Below are 20,966 nucleotides of genomic sequence, written 5' to 3' on the forward strand. Positions count from 1 at the left end.
ACAGGTGGGGAGTGGCGCCCAATTTATTGACGTCCCCCCCGCCTTTGCCCCTACTCCCCCTCCCTGGTTTTGAAGGGCGAGATTGAAAGGGATGTTGCTGAGGCTGCTTCCTTGGTGCTGGAGTTGGCTGAGAAACCTTAGTTGAAGCCGCAGGTCTTGAAGACTTTCTGGGAAGAGACTGCCTTGTAGAAGAAGACTTAGCCACAGTCTGTTGGATAAGGCAATCATTAGTGTCAGCCCGACATCTGACGATTGCAGCTTCCAGCTGTTCTGTAGGCAGGAGAAGCTGGGATCTTAGGGAGGATCTCCATTCTGCAAGGATAGCAAAGAGTCCACATCAACTGATTTAGCTACTTTAGAGAGCCTGCATCCCTTCTCATCAGCAGGAAGTTAGCCATAAATTAGCATTCAGTTGGCAGGTGTGATTTGGCCTTAGCACCCATTGTGAGTAACCCTGATGAAAGATTTGACTTCCATATGAAACTCTCGAGAACAGGATGAAGACATCTAGCTGCCAGAAGAATCTTCAAATCTGGCCATGAGACAGTGTAGAAAGAAGAGGCAGTCGAATCAAGGTGATGCTTCTGAAAGGTTAAAGAAGGACCGTCAGCCCTAACCTGATCTGAGGTGTTAACCCAGGGCTGGCGTAATGACATCAGAGTTGGAGCTGTGTACTCAACAGAGGTATGTGACTTGTTGAGTAATACTTCCTATGACGAATCAGATGAGGGGAAGAAGCTTGAAAGATCTGTTGGAGTAGCATGCCCGGAACAAGATAACTCAAAAGAAGTTCTTACATCCTTCTTCGGTCCAAGTAAAGCTTCTATGCCCATAGGAGTCATTGAAGAAGGAGCCTCATACCTCTCAGAGAGATTGTTGAACTCATGAATGAGATCAATAACCTCCCTGTAGGAGGCAGGAAACTCTTGATTATTCCCCCTCTTCTGCTTCATGCAAAGAAGGCTGACGCCCTGAGGTACACGGAAGAGAGGGATCCCGATCACTTGACGGATGTAGACTGTCCCTTGCCAACGATGATCAAGACCACAAACCTAGGAATAGAAGAGTCATACATGGACATGCGAAGATGAACAGCACATCTGATCTCTTTCAGGAGAATGAGAAACCGAAGCATGAAACCTAGGTCTTGACGAGTCACATCAACGGACTTGGGAAAACAAACGACATGTGGGTCTTCCTAGGTGAACGAGACACAGAACGTTTCAGCCTTTTGGGAGCCGGAGAACCAAGCTAAACCGTCTGTTCCCATCATCACAGACACGGCTAAGAACACGTCCGCGGACGACACAGTCAGGAGAGAAAACCCTAATCCTCAAAGGAGAACATTTTGTAGGCCTCAGGACAACTGCACTTCTAACAGAAGGGTCCAACACTTTCGACTTCTTAATCAGAGCCTTATCATCTTTCTGCCAAACCTGCACAGAACGAGAAGAATGAATGACTGAAGCCAACTTCTTAGGGGTTGTAGAGCACAAGTAGTGGGAGACGAAGACGACGATGATGACGAAGGGGATGAAGAAGAAGAAGATGGAAGCCTATGCCTTTTCTTGACAGAAGGACTGCCATACTTCTCTCGAAAAACAGAATCGGTTGTGATGTCACAGGAGCAGTCGGAGGAAATGACATCACAGATACTGTCATCACAGGGAGAGACAACGCAGGGAGCGATGTCACGGGAGCCGGAGTACGACCCAGGGCTGATGGAATTGCTGCAAGTAAAGATGACCCAGGATGATGCGTAGTTAGTAACAAAGGCATACAGCTAGATGGCATCACACGAGAACCAAAGAAGTGGAGGCCGGGAGGTTGGGGAACTTCCAGGGGAGCCAACACTGGTAAGCATGAAGAGACGAAATGCAACAATAGGCCATCCAGAGAGGGTACCCTGGGTACGCCTAATGAGGCCCAAATAGACGACATCTTTTGCACATCAGAATCTGAAACAAAGGAACAAGATGGCGCTGCCTCCTCTCTCCCTGATGGGGAAATATCCCCTCTCGAGAGAGACGGGCCAGCATGATACATAAAATCACCTGACCAACTCCCAGTGCTTCCAAAGATGAATCATTGGAAGAAAAGGAAGGAGGAAAGGCATCAGTGGATAACAAAGCAGATGGAATAGGTCTGGAAGAAGGGGGAGCAGAAGCATCCATTGGAGGAGGGGGGAAATCCCTCCCAGGATGGAAGCCCCGACTTCCTTTTGTGTTCCCCCTTCTTGTAAACTTCTTCCACTGCACAAAAGGCTAGGAATGACATTCAGGGCTTGGATTGGTGATATTACAAAAATTAGAACGACACCTACTGCAAGAAGAATAGGGGGTCTATCTCAGAAGAAGCCAGGAAGCGGGAACATGGAAACCCTCGAACACCGGGACACGTGTTGGCACTTACAGGGCTTCTTAGGTTGATTAGTGGAAAACATCATAACACCACAAAACACACAGACACCCAAAAACACAACACAAGCGATAGGAAGGTATCACAGGCTTAGGACAAAAACAAGTTTGGCAAAAGGGGAGCAAAAGCAAACGTCTGCTTTCCAAGGCAGTTTAAGAAAGACTGAATGCATCATGAGGTTTCAGCTGGGTCTCTGACCCACTTCCACCTCATCTGTGTATCAGGTGCCACAGATTCTTTGCATATACGATTTTTATTGTTTTTAAACCGGTTTCCAGCTAGCACCAGAAGATTTATCCCAATGTTAAGACTGAAGGTTTGTTAGCCATGAAAAATACAAAAAATTAAAAATTTGTCATGTTTAGGCACTACTAATAATAACTTTGCTATACAGGACGTACTAAGAGAAATATGTATGCACCATTAAAAACAGATAGCTGTTGCAGACTGGAGTTTTTATTGAATAAGAAGTTAACAGTGACTGGGGTATTATTCTAATGTGTGGGGAGGGGCACACCCTTGGAGGAGAAATTTGTAATAAGTTCTCAGTCAGCGACACCTCACTGAAATTATAGGATTTAGTAATGCAGTGGTGTGTGTGTTTATCAATATATCATTACTGTACATTGTTTACTCCTATTTTCAGGAAAGTTTTTTTTTTCTGGTCAAGTGACAAAGTGACCAACTATGAGTAGCTGACTTTAAATTTAATTATGCTCTGATGTTTTATAATTTAGTGTATTCTCAGTTTATATCAGTAGTTGTAAACAAGGATCATGACTTCCAGGTCCCTTATGAAATTGGTATTGTTCGTCAGTTTCCCTTCAGCAGTAATTCCCAGCGTATGTCTGTGATAGTACGTGTGCTTGGTCAACAGTACATGGACCTTTATGTTAAAGGAGCTCCTGAGGTTATTCAGACTCTTTGTAGTCCTGAAACATGTAAGTTATTTTTTTGTTTGTTTGTTCAGGAAAGAGAATAATTGTTTTTTTTTGTATTTCCTAAATATAAAAATTTATTAACTGAAGTAACTAACTTTCATATTTAATACTTTGATGTGGTGTGGCTTTTCCTGGATGTCAGTCAGCTTGTAATTTTAAGAAGCTTCCTAAGAATTTTGAATGATGATTATGTAAATATCTATTCCTTCAGTACCAGAAGACTTGGGCAGCATTCTTACCCAGTATACAGTTCAAGGTTTTCGAGTAATTGCCCTTGCACACCGAACCCTGGACACTAAGCTCTCATGGCATGCTGCCCAAAGAATCCCAAGAGATCAGGTAGGTAATATAATTTGGTGTTAAATAATATTGTCCTCGTATGTAGACATTAATTCGTAATGCTATACTCATTTTTTTAGGTTTATGCTTTTAAACTTGTTCAAAGGCTTGTTACAGTATACTTTTATTGAGCATTTTGAAACAAATAATGTGTGTTTTGTTTGTAGGTTGAGAAGGAGCTGACATTCATAGGCCTGTTGATACTGCAGAATATGCTGAAACCTGAAACAACTCCTGTGATACACCAGCTTAAAGCTGCAAATATACGTTCAGTAATGGTTACAGGTTAGTTATGCCATAAAGGTGTACTGTATACAGTGTAGTAATTTTATCATTAATGATGATTGAGGTAGTGGTGTGTGATTACTATTTTAGATGGTTAGAGGTTTTAACAAAATATTTCTGTTAAAATTCTCTGCATGTCATTTACGATGTTAGAATTATCTGCATGTGGTTTATGATGGTAACATTTTTCAAAAGGTTAGAAGCAAATGGCAAATTATACATACACTATATGTATGATTTGCTATAACATCAGTAACATTGGTTAGTACCTTCAGACATATACACTATATGTTTGAAGGTACTCTACCAACCATAGTTAGTGGTAAGCAGGCTTTCCATGTACAGTAACACTTCAGTTTAACTGATCTCAACTTTTCAGACTTCTGTTTTATTAGCTATAAAGATATGATTTTTTGCTAGGCTACATTTTTAAATGTGATGCATTTTTAGGTACATCTCCTAAAGTGGATTTTAAGTTTTGTTTAGGCTAAAGACTGTTGAATCACTGTTAGCTTTGGGATATCCTTAAAATATTCATGTGTAGTCCACAATTTAAGTATTTTATAACTTACCAAAAGACTAGATCCCTGAAGCATCTGAAAAGTTGACATGCTGCTGTATTAGTTACAAGGATGTAGAGCCACCCAGGAAATTCAAGTTCTTCCCAGATTAGCTGCAAGGTAGGGGTGGAAAACATAACAACAGAAGCCATTCATGAATACTTTCTAATAGAGAGAGAGAGAGAATGACACTCCAGAACAATCTTTTATGATATTGTCTTTCATTACTCTACCTGTATGGAGCTGAAGTGACTGGACTTGAGTTTTATGCTTGGTAGAAAGCAAACACTTGATAGTTCATCAAAAGGATAGAATAAAAGTTAAATAAAGAAACATAACCATACTAACTCTCTCAAAAGTTTGGTTGTTAACTCTTGATAATTTACATTTTATATACAGTCAGCCCCCACCTATTCACAGTTCAGGATTCACAGCTTCACTGATTCGCAGATTTTTGTGTGGAACTTATCCATAAATTATTCAAGGAAAATTTGGTTATTTATGGATTTTTTTCGTCGAGAAATATTCACAAGTTACTGTATTTTCTTATTTCCGTGACTAAATACATTTTTATGATAAAGCAATGATTTACTAATTTTGAAATATTAATATTAATGTAAACTCAGCAAAATATCAATCAAATATTAAAGTGAAATCCCTCAATATTGATCTGTTATCAAAATATGTACTGTATAAAAAAAATTTTGATCTCTCTCTCTCTCTCTCTCTCTCTCTCTCTCTCTCTCTCTCTCTCTCTCTCTCTCTCTCTCTCCTCTCTCTCTAGTCTAAAGGGTTGTGGTAGCCAATCACACAGCTGAAGGATGCTTAGTGGTGTACCCGTCAGTAGTGTATAGGAGTTCTCTCTCTCTCTTGCTCTCTCTCTCTCTCTCTCTCTCTCTCTCTCTCTCTCTCACTGAGATGAGAGAGAATTTTTATGCATATGTAACATGTGTCTTTTTGTTTGATAAATAATTGATTGACTGATTTTCAAATATTAATGTAAAACAGCAAAATATCAATCAAATGTTAAAGGAAAATCCCTCAATATTGATCTGTTATCGTATACGTACTTTTTAAATAAAAGATGTTCATCACCTCTCTCTCTCTGCTCTCTCCTCTCTCTCTCTCTCTCTCTCTCTCTCTCTCTCTCTGCTCTTGGTAACTCATTGGCTAGAGGGGTTGGAAAGTAGCCAATCACACAGCTTGAAGCTTGATGGTGGTGTACTGTCACTAGTGTATGAGTTGCACTCTCTCTCTCTCTCTCTCTCTCTCTCTCTCTCTCTCTGATGATGTAACATTCTCTCGTGAGACGTAATCATTCATGGTCTGGATAACTGCCATAATACGTGATCTTTAGCATACAATTAGCGAATGAAATATAGCTAAAGTGTTGCGTGAACTATCAGGTGATTGTTAATATCAGATTAGAGTGATAAACCGTCTAATAAGTTGTCTACTAGTGAATTAATAAAATCTGAAAATCATGGAGGAATCAGCCAATAGTGGCAAAGGTGGAGAAATCTTGCCAGCATAGGAGATATTCAATATGATGAATTGGCAGGAAGGGAACTTGGTTTGCTGATCGTGAGATGAAATTGCAACATCGACCAAAAAGATGTGAAATCATTCACAGACATATTGAAAGGATACGATCTCTTCAAACTGGAGCAAATCTGTAGAAAATATAATGAAAATAATAGAAGGGATACCAATGAAAGTTCAAGTTATCAAAAACTTATAAAGAAAATCATAAAAATCAACACATTCCATCAAAGAAAAAATAAGTAAGGTGGAATTAGTGAATATATTGATTGATGCAATAGGCAAACGGATGCCTAAAGCATGTAAACTATGTAGAGTGTGGTATAGCATTGCAAATCCACAAAACCTGATTAGGAAATGCTATGTTGCCACGTACCGACACACCTTCATAAAAGGATTGAGCAAAATAGAATAAGGACACAAAATATTTTTTGCTCAACATGTCTAGTATGGATAGACAAGGTCATTAAATCAAGACTTAATGTACAGATTGTGGAGGATGGAAGAAGATGAAGAAGAGGAAGAAGAGGAAGAAGATAGAAAAGAAGAAAATAAGACTGAGAGAGAGAAAGATGTAATGAAAACAAAGAACAGGATAATAGTATGGATGCAGAGAGAAAACTCATAGATTCTACATATGAGGCAATACAGCAACATACATATGAAGAAATAAATTATGACATGATAAATCAAAATAAATCCCAAAAGAGGTTGTACCCGATCTCCATACTGATGGGAAAGAACAAGAAAAAAAGAAAAGAAAGACACAGCATGCACCCTTTTTGAAAAGAGGGAATTGCAGGTTTGGTGAAAGATGTTATTACAAACATCCCAAGATATGTCACAATTATGAGATCTATAATGGCAAATGTGCATATCTAGATGGCTGAAGAGAATGCAAAGCGATCTACATCCAAAAATATGTAGAAATGGAAAGAAAGGAAATGGATGTAGGTTTAATAAGAAATGTAGGTACATGCATCCTGTAGCCATGAAAAACCAAAATCAAAATCAAATACATATAAAAATCAGGTAAAAATGAAAACAAATAAAAAAGAACAAAGATCATGTGATGAAGGCAAAAACAAGCCAACAACACATTATGAAATGTCAGCACCACGATATGAGCCATCAGCACCTAGATATAGCACAAGGAACAAGCAATGTATCTATGATGCTAAGGGATGGTGCAGATATGGAGATAAGTGCAGGTTTATGCACAAAGTGAATAAATATGAAGCTGGAAGAACAAATATAATGGAAAAAGTTGGATTTTTAATGTACGAATTTCTGAAATGAAAAAGATCAACATATCAAAACAGGAAAGAGACATGGGAAAATCCTTATTATTACCCATATATTAGATAATGGAGATAATATGCAAACCATCATAGTGATGAACGCGTAGGGTTTAGTTTCCTCGAGTAACTCAAAAGAAAGATAGAGTTCTTAGAAGAACTAACCCAAAAATGAAAAAGTAGAAACATTGAATATAAGTGAAACCTGGTATTCCTAAGAGACTGTACGATGACCAGATAAAGGGTTTCCAAACTTATGGATCAGATAGAAAAAATAGAAATCAAGGGGGAACCAATGATATATGGGAGAGATGCCAATCAAGAAAAAATCTGTGAGAAATATAGTAAACACAGAATGAATTAATAGCGGTAGAATTGGAATCTGAAAATTAGTGAACATTGTAATATATAGACCCCTAATACTAAAGAGTTTGACATAATAATTGAAAATTGGATGAAATATGTAGAAATCACAAGGACTGGACTATACTCCTAACTACAGACTTTTAACTTTCCTTTTTGTAGAATGGAAAGAACGAATAGGGGAGACTGTGGTTGTATTTATTCATATAAAAAGAGAGCAATAGTAGTGCAGAAGATAAGAGGCAATTTGAAAAGCTATTAGATATGCTAATAGAACATAACATTCAGCAAATAAATCACCTACCAACAAGAAAGGATGATATTTTAGATCTAGTATTTGTGAAATGAGGTGAAACTATGTTAAAGAAATATAGTATATAACACGATATTTCGGACCATAATGTCATAGAACTAACAGTCCGTTCCAGAACATATGAAAACAGAAAAACAAGAGACGAAAAAAATGGGAAGGATATGGAAATACAATTTCTATAGTAAGAATATAAATTGGTCAAAAATAAATGAAGAATTAAAACAAAGAATGGAAAATATATTTGTAAAGTGATGATATACAGGTAAATACCAATATATTATATAAAATATTAGAAAATAGTGGAAAAAATATATACCAAGAAAAAAAAATCATCAGTCACGAATTCCAAGAGACAGAAGGATCTTGTTCCAGAAAATTAGAAAGTGGAAAAAGCTTGCAAAAGAAAATAATGCATGGAAAAGTGATGGAACTAAAAAGTAAGATAGAAAATGCAGAACAAAAAGATTATACAATCAAAAGAAATGAAAAATGGAAACTAGAAGAAATGACACTACAAAATATCAAGCAAAACCCTAAAAATTTTATCCATATGCAAAAGATGAATAAAATAAGAGAAATAGGCCCTCTAAGAATTGAAGGGCGATTATCGAATGAAAAATAAACATGTAACATATTAGCAGAAAGATATAAGAGTGAATTTACACTCTAGAATTGAAAATGAAGATAATGATACAGAAATAAGAGATGAAAATACTGAATACTTATCAGATATAGATATTACAGAAGCCGATATTGTGCAGGCTATTAATGAGAAATTAAAATGGATCAGCAGTAGGGACCAGATGGAGTACACCATATTGTTAAAGAAAGTGGTTCATTCAATCACAAAGCTATAGTATATTATTAAGACAAAAGTATAGATACAGGCAAGATTTATGATGAGCAAAATTAGCATTATTTACTCCTACTTTCAAAAAGTGGTTCAAGACTAGAGGCAAGTAATTATAGGCCTGTGAGTCTGACATCTCATATTAAGAAAGTATATGAAAGGGTAAAAAAAAATATAATGAAACATTTAATGAAAAATAGATTGTTCAATATAGGGACAACATGGTTTTGTACCGGAAAAGTACACAAACCCAACTGTTAGTCCACCATGAAACATATATAAAAATATGATAAATGAAAAAGATACAGATGTGGTTTTACCTAGACTTTTGCAAAAGCTTTTGACAAGGTGTAGATCATAATATATTAGCAAAAAAAAAAATTAGAAAAAACATAACATTGTTGACAAAGTAGGAAGATGGATAAAAGAATTTTTGCAAACAGAAAACAGATAGTGATTGGCAAACGATGAGAAATCGGATGAAGCTGTTACGGTAATATCCGTGTACCACAAGTGCAATGTGTTAGCTTTGCATTGCTGTTTGACATTATGATTGCAGACATAGACAGTAAATGTTAAGACTCAGTAGAAGAAGTTTCAGAAGACACAAGAATAAGTAGAAAAATTGCTTGTGATGAAGATAGAACTTGCCACAAAGAGACCTAAACAAAATATATAAATGGGCAGAGATAAATAGGATGGTATTTAACTCTGATAAATTTGAATCAATGAACTGTGGTGATAAAGTAGGAATGCTATATGCATATAAAGGACCCAATATCGAGACAATCACAAACAAGGAAGCAGTTAAAGACCTTGGTGTGATGTTGAATAGGAATATGTTATGCAATGATCAAATAGCAATTTTATTGGCAAAATGCAAAGCAAAATGGGAACAAGGTTCGACACTTCAAAACAAGAAAAGCTGAACACATGATTATGCTTTATAAAACGTACGTGCACGAGTCCACTTGAATATTGCAATATAATATGGTACCCACACTACAAAGGATATTGCACAAAAATAGAGAGTGTACAAAGGTCATTTACAGCTAGAATAGAAGAAGTTAAGGACCTTGATCTACTGGGAAGAGACTACAATTCTTAAATTTATATAGTCTTGAAAGGAGAAGGAGAACGCCATGGTAATTCCCAAGCATGGAAACAGATAGAAGGAATTACCGGAAACATCATGGAACTAAAATTATCAAAAGAGCAAGCAGAGGTGTAGATTAATAGTGCCAAAACTATACCAGGAAATTGGAAAGCACACAGGACATTAATCCACCACGCACCAGCATCGAGTAATGCAGCGTCTATTCAATGCGCTACCAGCTCATCTGAGGAACATAACAGGAGTGAGCGTAGATGTGCTTTAAGAATAAGCTCGACAAATATCTAAGATGCATCCCAGACCATCCAAGACTGGAAGATGCAAAATATACCGGAAGATGCGTTAGCAACTCTCTGGTAGACATCAAAGGCGCCTCACACAGAGGGACCTGGGGCAACCCGAACGAATTGTAAGGTCTGTAAGGTAAGGTAAGGTCTCTCTCTCCATGATGACACGCTATTGGCTAGAAGGGTTGGAGGTAGCCAATCACACAGCTTGTAGCTTGATGCTTTGGTATGTACTGTCACTAGTGTATGAGTTCTCTCTCTCTCTCTCTCTCTCTCTCTCTCTCTTTGAGATAAGAGAGAATTTTTATGCATATGTAACATGTATCATTCTTTGTATGATAAATAATTGATTTATAATTTTCAAATATTAATATAAATGTAAAAACAGCAAAATATCAATAAAATGTTAAAGGAAAATCCTCAGTATGGAGATCTATTGTCTTTGGGATTTTTATTTAAAAAAATCATGTTCATCCCTTATTATCTCTCTCTCATGATGACACGTATTGACTGAATGTTGAAGCAGCAATCTATGAGTTTCTAGCTTAATCCATTGGTATTATCCTGTCACTAGTGTGTGAATTAATCTTTTTTCTCTCTCTCTCTCTATTTCTCTCTCTCTATTTCTCTCTCTCTCTCTCCTCTCTCTCTCATCTGAGATAAGAGAGAGAATCTTCTTCATCCTCCACAATCTGTTAACATTTGTATGTAAAATGATTTACTAATTTTTAAATATTGATATCACAACACAGAGCAAAAATATCAATTCATTAAGGAAAAATATAGTAAATTTGCTTAACTTTAGCACATGATTGGTTTCCCGGTCTTTTTCTATGCATTTCCTAATCTTAGGGGGGAGGGACTTGTGGATTTACAATCATCTTGACACTTGACATAGGTTGTTAGCCTGGCTTTAGAGTCTCTCCGTCTCTCTCTCTCTCATCAATCTCTCTCTCTCTCTCTCTCTCACTCTCTCTCTCTCTCTCTCTTTGCCAAAGGATACTGTGTAGAATGTTGAGATGGATAGATAGAGTCTTTTGAAAACTTGAACTATCAGATATATATCCCTTCATATACTGTATTATATTGATCTACAGATTATCATCATCTGTGTAAAAACTATCATCCCAATATTTTTAATTAAGTTTTAACTGATGTAAAACACCATCTACGATCAGCCCAAGTTCTCTCTCTCTCTCTCTCTCTCTCTATCTCTCTCTCTCTTTCTCCACTCTCTGCTCTCTCTCTGGCTCGATTCCTCCATGAATGTGAGAGAGATGGAATCGATAGATAGATAGATAGATTAGAAAGTTTATCGATTGTCTGGAATTAAAAAGTAACAAATCACACAGCAAGGTATGTTACCTCAATGCTGATTAGAGTAGAGACACACTAGAGAGCTAGAGAGAGAGAGAGCCAACTAGAGAGGCAGTTAATACCACATTGAACTGGAGAGATGAGGAGTTGTATCTCATGAACAAGGAGAGAGAGAGAGAGAGAGAGTTTAATGTCAAAGAAAAAACTACTGTCCCAGAGTGTCTGTCCTCAGATCTGAAAACTACTGAGGCTAGAGGGGCTGCAAATCGAGATGTTGATCACCACCCTCCAGTCATCAAACAACAAAATTGCAGCCCTCTAGCCTCAGAGAGAGATTTTATTTAGAGGTTAAAGTTACCCATCCATGCATCTGCAAATGATATATAGAGAGCCACTGGCCCATGGTTAACCTTTCATGGACAAGGCTCATAGAGAGATACCAAGACCAGAGAGAGATAGAGAGAGAGAGAGGCCTTGAGAGATGAGAGAAAACTCAATTGCACACTGAAGAAACTTAGAGATTTTTGGAGATGAGTTAACTTTAGTTTAATGTTTAAGGATACTGAGAGAGAGAGAGAGAGAGTTTTGAGAATTAATCTCTATTTACCTTTTGTGACCTTCTGACCTTAACTAGTGTATTAAATATTTTTAAGTGTGCATAAGTATTTTTGATGTCTACTCTAGTTCTCTCGCTCTCTCTCTCTCTCTATTTTGCATCTTCCAGTAACTTGATTAGTCTTTCACACAGCTTAGAAATATTTTTAAGGGTAATCTTAAAAGATGACGCAAATGATATTATAACGTTTTAGGATGTTAGTGTAGTATATTTGGTGTAGGATTTTAGTTTAAAGTATACATGTGGGGTTTGAACTATTAAAATAGGCAGTTATAAACATTTTTAGAGGTGAGCTTTGTTGTTTGAACTATTAAAATAGGTGTTTTTTTGGGGAGGATTTTAGTTCCATGATGGATTCTGATTCCTTCTATCTTTTCCTCCTTGAATTACCCTGAGAATACTGGGTGTTGACTAATATATATATATTTATAATTGCAGGCAGTCCCGGTTTTCAAGGTCCTTAACTTTCTATTCTAGCTGTAAATGACCTTTAAACTATTCATCAGAAATTATTTTTGGTTTGTATTTATATTGCAATATTCAAGTGACTAGCGTTCGTGCGCCGATCCGAGGAAGAAATATGGCTCAGCAAAATGGCAGAATAACAAATTTGAAGGTTTTTTTATGAAAAACTCAATAAAAATGCAGTTTATCCTTGCATAACATATGCACCCAAGCATTAAAAAGTAAGGTTTTTAATGATTTTTGACAATTTTGTGATTTTCAGTTTTAGGATTTTTTTATATGCGCATAAGAATTCGGAACCCCGTCACCGACATAGTTCATTGATTAAATTTATCAGAGTTAAATACTCCCTTTATCTATATATTTATATATTTTGTTTAGGTATATTTATATATATATATATATATATATATATATATATATATATATATATATATAAACTATATATATAATCATATAACATACAAATATATCTGCAATCATAATCACAAACAGCAATGCAGCTTAACACTATCACCCGAAGGTTTATAAGTGATAAATGGATATTACCGTGAGCTCAGTCCGTTGACTGGAGTTGCTGGAATCACATCTGCAGTCTGTTTTGATCAAGACTTTATCCATCTTTCCTACTTTGTCCATTTATCACTTATAAATTCCCCTTCAGTGATAATTTATCATCGGGATTTCCAAAGCTTTTGGATTTGGTAAACAACATTTGTATCTTCATTTGTTTATAAAATTTTTATATAAAAATGTCGTATTCATGGTGGACAACAGTTGGCTTGTGTATATTTATATATAAAACCATGTTGTATATATATATATATATATCTATTTATATTAAATATATATTATATTTTATATATTATATATATATATATATATATATATTATATAAGATGTCATTATATATGTAATAATTACTTGCCTCTAGTCTTGAACCACTTTTGAAAGTAGGAGTAATATAAAATTTATGCTCAGATCAGAAATCTTGCCTGAATTGGTACTTTGTCTTGCACTTGAATATTGCTAGCGGCTTTATGATTGAATGAACCATATCAAAACAATATGGAAGGTAATCTGGTCCTGCTGCTGATCCATTTTTTACAATTTCATCTAATAGCCTGCACAATATCGGCTATATATATATATATATATATAAGTATTATATTTATATATATATATATATATCATTATCTTCATTATAAATTATAAAAAAATTATCGATATCTTTCGAACAAACTTGTTACAGTTGCTTTTTCATTGAATTTTTCTTTTGATGGTTTCTAACTCTTATTTTAATCATCTGTTTGCAGATGAATAAAACACAGGGTTTTGCTTGGATAAAAAAAAACTGACATTTCTACAATTTTCATTTTATTCATTGGAATGGCCATTGTAAAAAATTTTGTTAGCATTTTCTAAAATAAAAATAAATGAATAAATAAATAAATAAATTTTTTCTTTGCAAGAAATAGCCCCAGTTTCTTAATTTTCAATGGGCCAAGATCCTGTCTCTAGGAGGGCTGCATATTGAGTGATTACTTGATATCAATAAAAATAAATAAATAAATAAAAGCAACAAGAGAAGGTATATAATATATATATATTTACCTGTATATCATCATTATATATATATATTCCCATATATATATTGTATAATATTCATTTATTTTTGACCAATTTATATTATTAAATCTGTCAGAAATCCTTCTGGTGTCTGGGCCTGCACTATCAACTTGGCATTTTTTGTCTCTCTCTTTCTCTCTGTTTTCTCTCTCTCTCTCTCTCTCTCTCTCTCTATCTCTATCTCTTGATCTCCTTCTCTGGTTATATACTCTTATTTCTTTAACATAGTTCTCAGTTTTGGCAAAAAGTACTAATATTTCCAATTTTTCTTACTTGTGACAGGTGAAAAATAAATAAAGAAATAAAATTAAAGTAGCATATCTAAGCTAAATGCCCTCTTATCTTCAGCATTCTATTGCTTTTTTTATATGTATGTTATACAACCAAGCCGTAAAGATCCATTCTGCAAGGAAATTGAAGTGGCTCTGCACTTAACCTTTACGGTCTTTGTGTGACAAGCATATCCAAAAAAGTGCTGAAGAATTCGAGAATTAAGAGGTCATTGTGACTATTACAATTACATATGTTTTCTGGTAAAAGTGACATATATATATATATATATATATATATATATATATATATATATATATATATATATATATGGTATCTTCCCATATATATATATATATGTATATATATATTTCTATTTGTTCATGTTGTAGGGGAATGGAAAATGAGGTCTAAGCCAGATCTACTCTTAGTATGTAATTTTCCACCAGATTGTAAAGTTCTATTTTCAGCGTTCTCTAAGAACATCCTGTTTTCTTTTGAGTCCCATCAAAGAGAACGCCTGTGGATTTAAATACATTTGGTCAACCTACCCTAGCTGTCAATAACATTTACTGCCATTAATTCCAGCTGACCTTTAACACTGAAATACAGATATGAATGTGTAAAAATTAAATTATCATTACCTTTGTATGATGATGCAATAATAAGCCTGTTTTCATAATGGGAAACCAGCTAAATATTGCCGTTCTGATGAACAGCACTTACACCAGATATCCATACACTATCTTTTTAGAAATCTATGAATGAATTTCATCTGAGAAATATCTGATTACTTCAGACATGCATGGTGTTTTTAAGTACAGTATCCCCGAACGTTTTTGTTTTGCAGATTTGCCTATATATGATATAATTTGCATTGTATTTTCTTTTCTAAACTAAATTTACCGAGATTATGTGTTTTCTGTAAGAAAAAAAGAGAGAATTCGATGAATGAAATCTAATGAAAAACTGTATCCTCACTTTCCTTGCTGAGAGAGAGAGAGAGAGATGTGTGTGTTCTACACACATGCTGAGAGATATCAAATGTGTTCCATCTCTTTTGGGTTGTACCTCTCTTGTTTTCAACATATGCAGTGAAAATTTTGAAAAAAAACACATAAAAATAAAAAATGAGAAAAATACAGGAAAAATAAAAATGAGAATAGCATAAAATAAAATTAAAGAAAAGGGAAGGAATGTGTGTGTGTGTATGTTATAGTCTTTTTTTGATAGTGTAGTCGCTTGTTTCGTCCTTCCATGGTCTACCAGAGCTCCATGTGACCAAATTAATATCAAAGCATTCTCTTCTAGTTGGTCTTTTTGGCCAGGTATTGTGTCGTCCACACTGAACATTATAACACGTGATGGAGTATATAATGGACTCAAAGATAAGAGGGCACTTTCCGTATCTTTAGTGATGAACTCAGTTTTTTCCAATATCACAAGAACTGCAAGAAGAGAAGTGACTATTGTGCATGTAGGATCCCCTCTTGTTTACAACTGGCCATTACCTGACCAAGGAGCCATTAACTCTTGCATCGTGGGACAAACAGCCGCAAAGACGACCACAGAGCTCCAAAAATTTGACTCAGTTTCTCTGTTTTCATATCAGAGATCATGGAAACATCAAAATAATAAGATAAGTGCATAATTTAAGTTCTACCAAAGTTTTAGTTTTAAACTTTGGAATACTAGATAATTTTGTTATAAAAGCCAAACCCGGCTTGTTGGTTTTGCTATAGTTTCAAAAGCTTGATTAAGTGTCCTGATAATGTAATCAGAATTAAAAATTGTTTTAAATTCAACTTAACCTTTTAACTAAAAGAAATGTTTCCACAACTTATCATTAATATCAAAATCAGAACTTTTCAGATTATACAATGAGGAAATACAATTAAGTAAGTCACAGAATAGTTTAGTCTTCAGATTAGTCCAGGGATGTTGTCTGTAGCAAATATCCTGGGATTACACAACATCCTTAAAAGGGCGTAGACTTTAGACCGAGAACCTGAGGGTGATGAATAACTGATGAACAATGATGAAAATAAACACGCCCCAATAAAGGGTTATTAGTAAAAAATTTCTTTATATATGCCTGTGCACCTACATGAGCTAAATAATCCAGGACTAGCCTAGGCATTACTCTGTTTTTGCAAGAATTAAATGATTTTTTACGAAACATCCCATTTCTGGACTAAATTGTGATCAGAGCCATCTAACCTAGGACTAGATGAAATAGTAATCTGTCAACAAATTGAGATATTAACCTAGCCCTTTAAGACTACATACTAAGGTAGGCTAATTGTGTTTATGTAACCCATACCCTTAAGTATGAATTTATTATCCAGATTAGGCAGTAACCTAGATTAAAGTAAGTTATAGCCTGGCTTTAAGGTTACACATTAATGAAGTTACTGTTTTATATAGTAGACCAAATTGCCTAGGATTGGATATAAACAACTTGGGTTAGACAAAAAATAGTTTTCTGTTTTTATATAGCCTAGCCAATACATTTATTGATCTATAAGCCAATGGAACTAGGGAATACCCATCAGGCTGTCCCTGGTTAATGTGAACCAGGCGTGACGTCATCCTCGTTTTATGGGAGCTTGTGCTAGCGACAAAAACTGGAAATGAAATAACAGTAAAAAAATGAATAAAGAAGAATATCGCGCCGAAAGACTATTGGCGCCTGTCAAACATACCTAACAGTGTTTCCGATAACCGAAAATCGAAGACGTTTTCGTTCAATAAACTAGAAAAAGTGAACGAAATCTAACGCGTATTTTAGTGGCGCTGAACTTCGGTTATCATCACAAAAGAACGGAACTTCTCATCTACAACTCTGGAGTGCCTGTCCTATTTAACATTTCTCAAATATCTCTAGGATTATCACTATAAAAGTATCCTAGGCTCAAGTAAAATAACCTAGTTTTTACGATCCGATAGCATGTCTGCAGATTACATACTAGTAGGTCTTAAGTAGCCTGTATTCTTAAAGATGATATAAAACCTAGAAAGCCTGAACTGCACAGGCTGGCAAGATTGAGTAGGAACCCCTTTAGAGGAATATCCTACTTTAGCCTAAAACAGTGATGGCTGAATATCAGATAAAAACCCCAGTCTCAGTCATCCTGTAAAACAAAAACTAGATTATAAGAGTGATTATTTTCTTATAGTTTTGGCAGGAAAGTTTTAAATAAAACCCAGAGTAGGTTACAAGAACCTACTATTCTTAGACGTAATGTCACGGTTTTACAATAAAAGCATTAACTCAAAACTATATAAAACAGTAGCTGGTTAGTTTAACAAATTAGGTCATAGCACCAGTCTGAATGGTGAACAATTGGAATTAAAGATTTCACATGGCTGCACACAAAATGGACTGGCAGAGTGTAAGTAATACAGCTATATACAGGTGAAAACTAACCTAAATCTTATAGGGTTCCACGAACATTATATTTAATTAAATGTATTACAACTGGCACTTGTAATCAAAAAGAACTTGTCGCCATATAAACTATATGAGGAACTGCAGAAGTGTCCTCACCTAAAAACAGTTAAAAAAAAACTTTAAAAACAGGGCAGCCATTAAGCAGGATCCTCAGTTTCAAGTTACGTTCTGTAGCAAATTGCTCGACCACTTTTTGCCAGTGGAGTGCTACAGCCCATACCACCTGCCATGAGCATAGTCCTTGTAAAAGACAAGGAAAATTTACTGGTCAGTCAGATGTGGCGTAATTTGTAGTATGCTCCTGGCAGGAAGTTTTAAGAATGAAACAACGCTTTTAATCTGTCTCAATGGGTCCTATGGTTCAGTAGGGGTGAGGAAGGGGGAGATTATATCTTCAACAACAGAACTCCAGCAACAGATATTTAACCCAAACCGCCTCTGAACAACAAATGTTTGGGCCAAAGCAAGTAAATATTAGTTTCTACTTTTTCTCCCAGAGAAAGTAACGCCTTTTAAATGGGGGTTGACATTCTTTAATATGAAGTGGACATTGCCATTGAAATGGCCTTGCTGAACCCAGAAGGCTAAGGGACACAAATTTTAGCTAGCCATGGGAGAAACCCTCCAGAAGGAATTCTATTCCCCCATGCAGCTATCGTTGCTGAATAGGATCTTTCCCCCAAAAGGGATACTGGGATTCACCTAACTCAGACTGAAATGACTACATTTTTGGAGGGGTATAGTAACTTGCCCAGGACATCTGCCCCTTGATTAACAGGCAGTTACAGTTCTGTTGCTGAAGCTCAGTTTGTGCAAGCTCCCCCAAAAGTGATACACAGTTTGCAGCAAGCTCCCCCAAATGGGATACTGTACACAGTTCGCGGCATTTGATCAATTCTGTAAGGAAACTAAGTATCATCAAGGATGCCCTTGCCACAGAATGGCAATATATAAGGAACATGAAGTATGATTCCGAAAAGGAAAGCAAGTCAGTCATGTGCACCCCAGAGTGTAAAAGTACTACATCCTGTAACCGAAAAGTGAGTGTGGATACAAATGCTGCCCAAACAAGGGCAAATGTTAGAATTCCGACTGGAAACAACAAAAGGGTCAGTTCAGAATGCAGAACTTCAGATCAAAACATAATAGGGGCTCCAGTACTCAACCCTGATGATACTGATAATCCTTGGCGAGACATCTCAGTGTGCATTTTCTCTCCCGATGGCAAGAGTGTTATTAATGAGAGAAAAACTATGATTGAAGTTGTACATGTAGAATTTACAAATGGCAGCATTCCCTAATACTGAATGGCACCTGGTACCATCTTCACCAGACATGGAGAAACCACTAACAGAAATGGTTTCTTACCTGTGTCTATAGCATTAAAAGCTATAGAAATCACCCTGTACCAGGTCAGTGAAAAAGGATCTCTACTTCCATTTTGAATAAGACCCAAGTTGCTCAGCAAGTAGCCCCAACCTTCTGCCCCCTCACTTTCAAAAATATTAATCATGTGAAGACAGATTTTCAGAATTTGTAGTCACTAAAAACAAGAGACAATGGCAGAATTAAAACCATCTGCCACAGTCATCCCAGTTTTGGGAAATTCTGATATTAGGAATGGGGGAAAAACTGCAGCTCTCTTTGAAAGGAAAAAAACTCCCTTTAGATATAGCTTTACTCAGCCAATTTGGGGACCCCATGAAGACTGTCAGAGGACAGCCTGTCAGAATTTTTATAGTAGGTTTCTGACTCCTTATCTATTATAACCTCTACCACCTTGCTGGAAGTTGCCATGCCATAAAGGCTTCCAGAAGATACCAGGATGATTTTTGCTGTTGAGGTCAAAGTCTTATGAGAACCCGATAAACTCTGTAACTTTCCGAAATGGTTCATAAAAACTGCGGATGGAAACTTAAGAGCTGATCAAATCACTCTCTAATGTCACTGCATTATTACATTCTAACCCCTTCTGTAAGGACCTGTTTGAGGAGTCTGTTATGGCTCAACACAACAGAGCGATGCCCACCAACAGAGTTTTACAGTGTATGCTTTTGGGGAAATTAAATTCAGGAAACAAAACCCAAAATTTCCCTTTACCCAACCCTAAAAAGGCTCACTTTGATAAAAATCATATAAGCCTTCAGTCACCCCCCTAAAGTTTTCCTCAGAAAACTGGTACGCATACTCAGAAGGACAATTTAAAAGGCCAACGACAACAGCAAGGACATCCAGTTTCACAAGGTTAAAAACCATCTTATAGGGGCAAATGAAAAGCAACACCTGGAATGTCTATAAAAGGCGAAGGCAAAGGAGGAGGCAGATACCAAGAGAAAGTATGGTTGGGGTTGGCTTTTTTGACATCACAGACAATGGGAAGTTTTCCTGTTTAGGGTACAGTATTTATATGGCATATACAGAAAGGCCCTACTGGGGCCCATAGAAAAACATGCATATATTATATAAGTACATCTATCAGTGTCCTCAAAAAAGGATTCCTCAAAAAGTACGTTGAATCATTCCAAAAGGGACTCGGACAGTTTCTACAGATGCATGCTGGTACATCCCTATAGCTGTTCCCTTTCTCCTCTTCCTAAGGTTCTGGATAGGGAAAGATACACACTGATTCAAAGTCATGCCGAATGGGCTAAATATTGCCTAAAGAATATTTTAAAAATTAGCAGTATTTGTTCGAGGACTCAAGCAAAGGAATATAACCTATTGCTAGCCTACCTAGACAACTGGTTGACCTTATCCCACAACAAAAACAGTGCTTGAAAACCTAAGAGCATTGGTCTATAGTCAAAAAATTTTATAATAAATTTGAAAAAATCCTATCCACAACCAGCAGACACTTTCCAAGAAGTGGGACTGTGTTTTGGATACTCTTCACGGCCTATTATTC

General features: G+C 36.1%; 1 protein-coding gene across 1 annotated transcript in view; it reads left to right on the top strand.

Annotated features, from left to right (window-relative positions):
* LOC136851590 (polyamine-transporting ATPase 13A2-like) overlaps positions 1–20,966 on the top strand; it is a 227,693-nt gene that overhangs the window by 155,550 nt on the left and 51,177 nt on the right. The window contains exons 19-21 of the mRNA XM_067125881.1: positions 3,206–3,359; positions 3,571–3,698; positions 3,866–3,983. Of these exons, the coding sequence (XP_066981982.1) occupies positions 3,206–3,359; positions 3,571–3,698; positions 3,866–3,983 (400 nt within the window). The remainder of the gene's footprint in view (positions 1–3,205; positions 3,360–3,570; positions 3,699–3,865; positions 3,984–20,966) is intronic.

Source organism: Macrobrachium rosenbergii, chromosome 3 (assembly GCF_040412425.1).
Source record: "Macrobrachium rosenbergii isolate ZJJX-2024 chromosome 3, ASM4041242v1, whole genome shotgun sequence".
NCBI classification, from domain to species: domain Eukaryota; kingdom Metazoa; phylum Arthropoda; class Malacostraca; order Decapoda; family Palaemonidae; genus Macrobrachium; species Macrobrachium rosenbergii.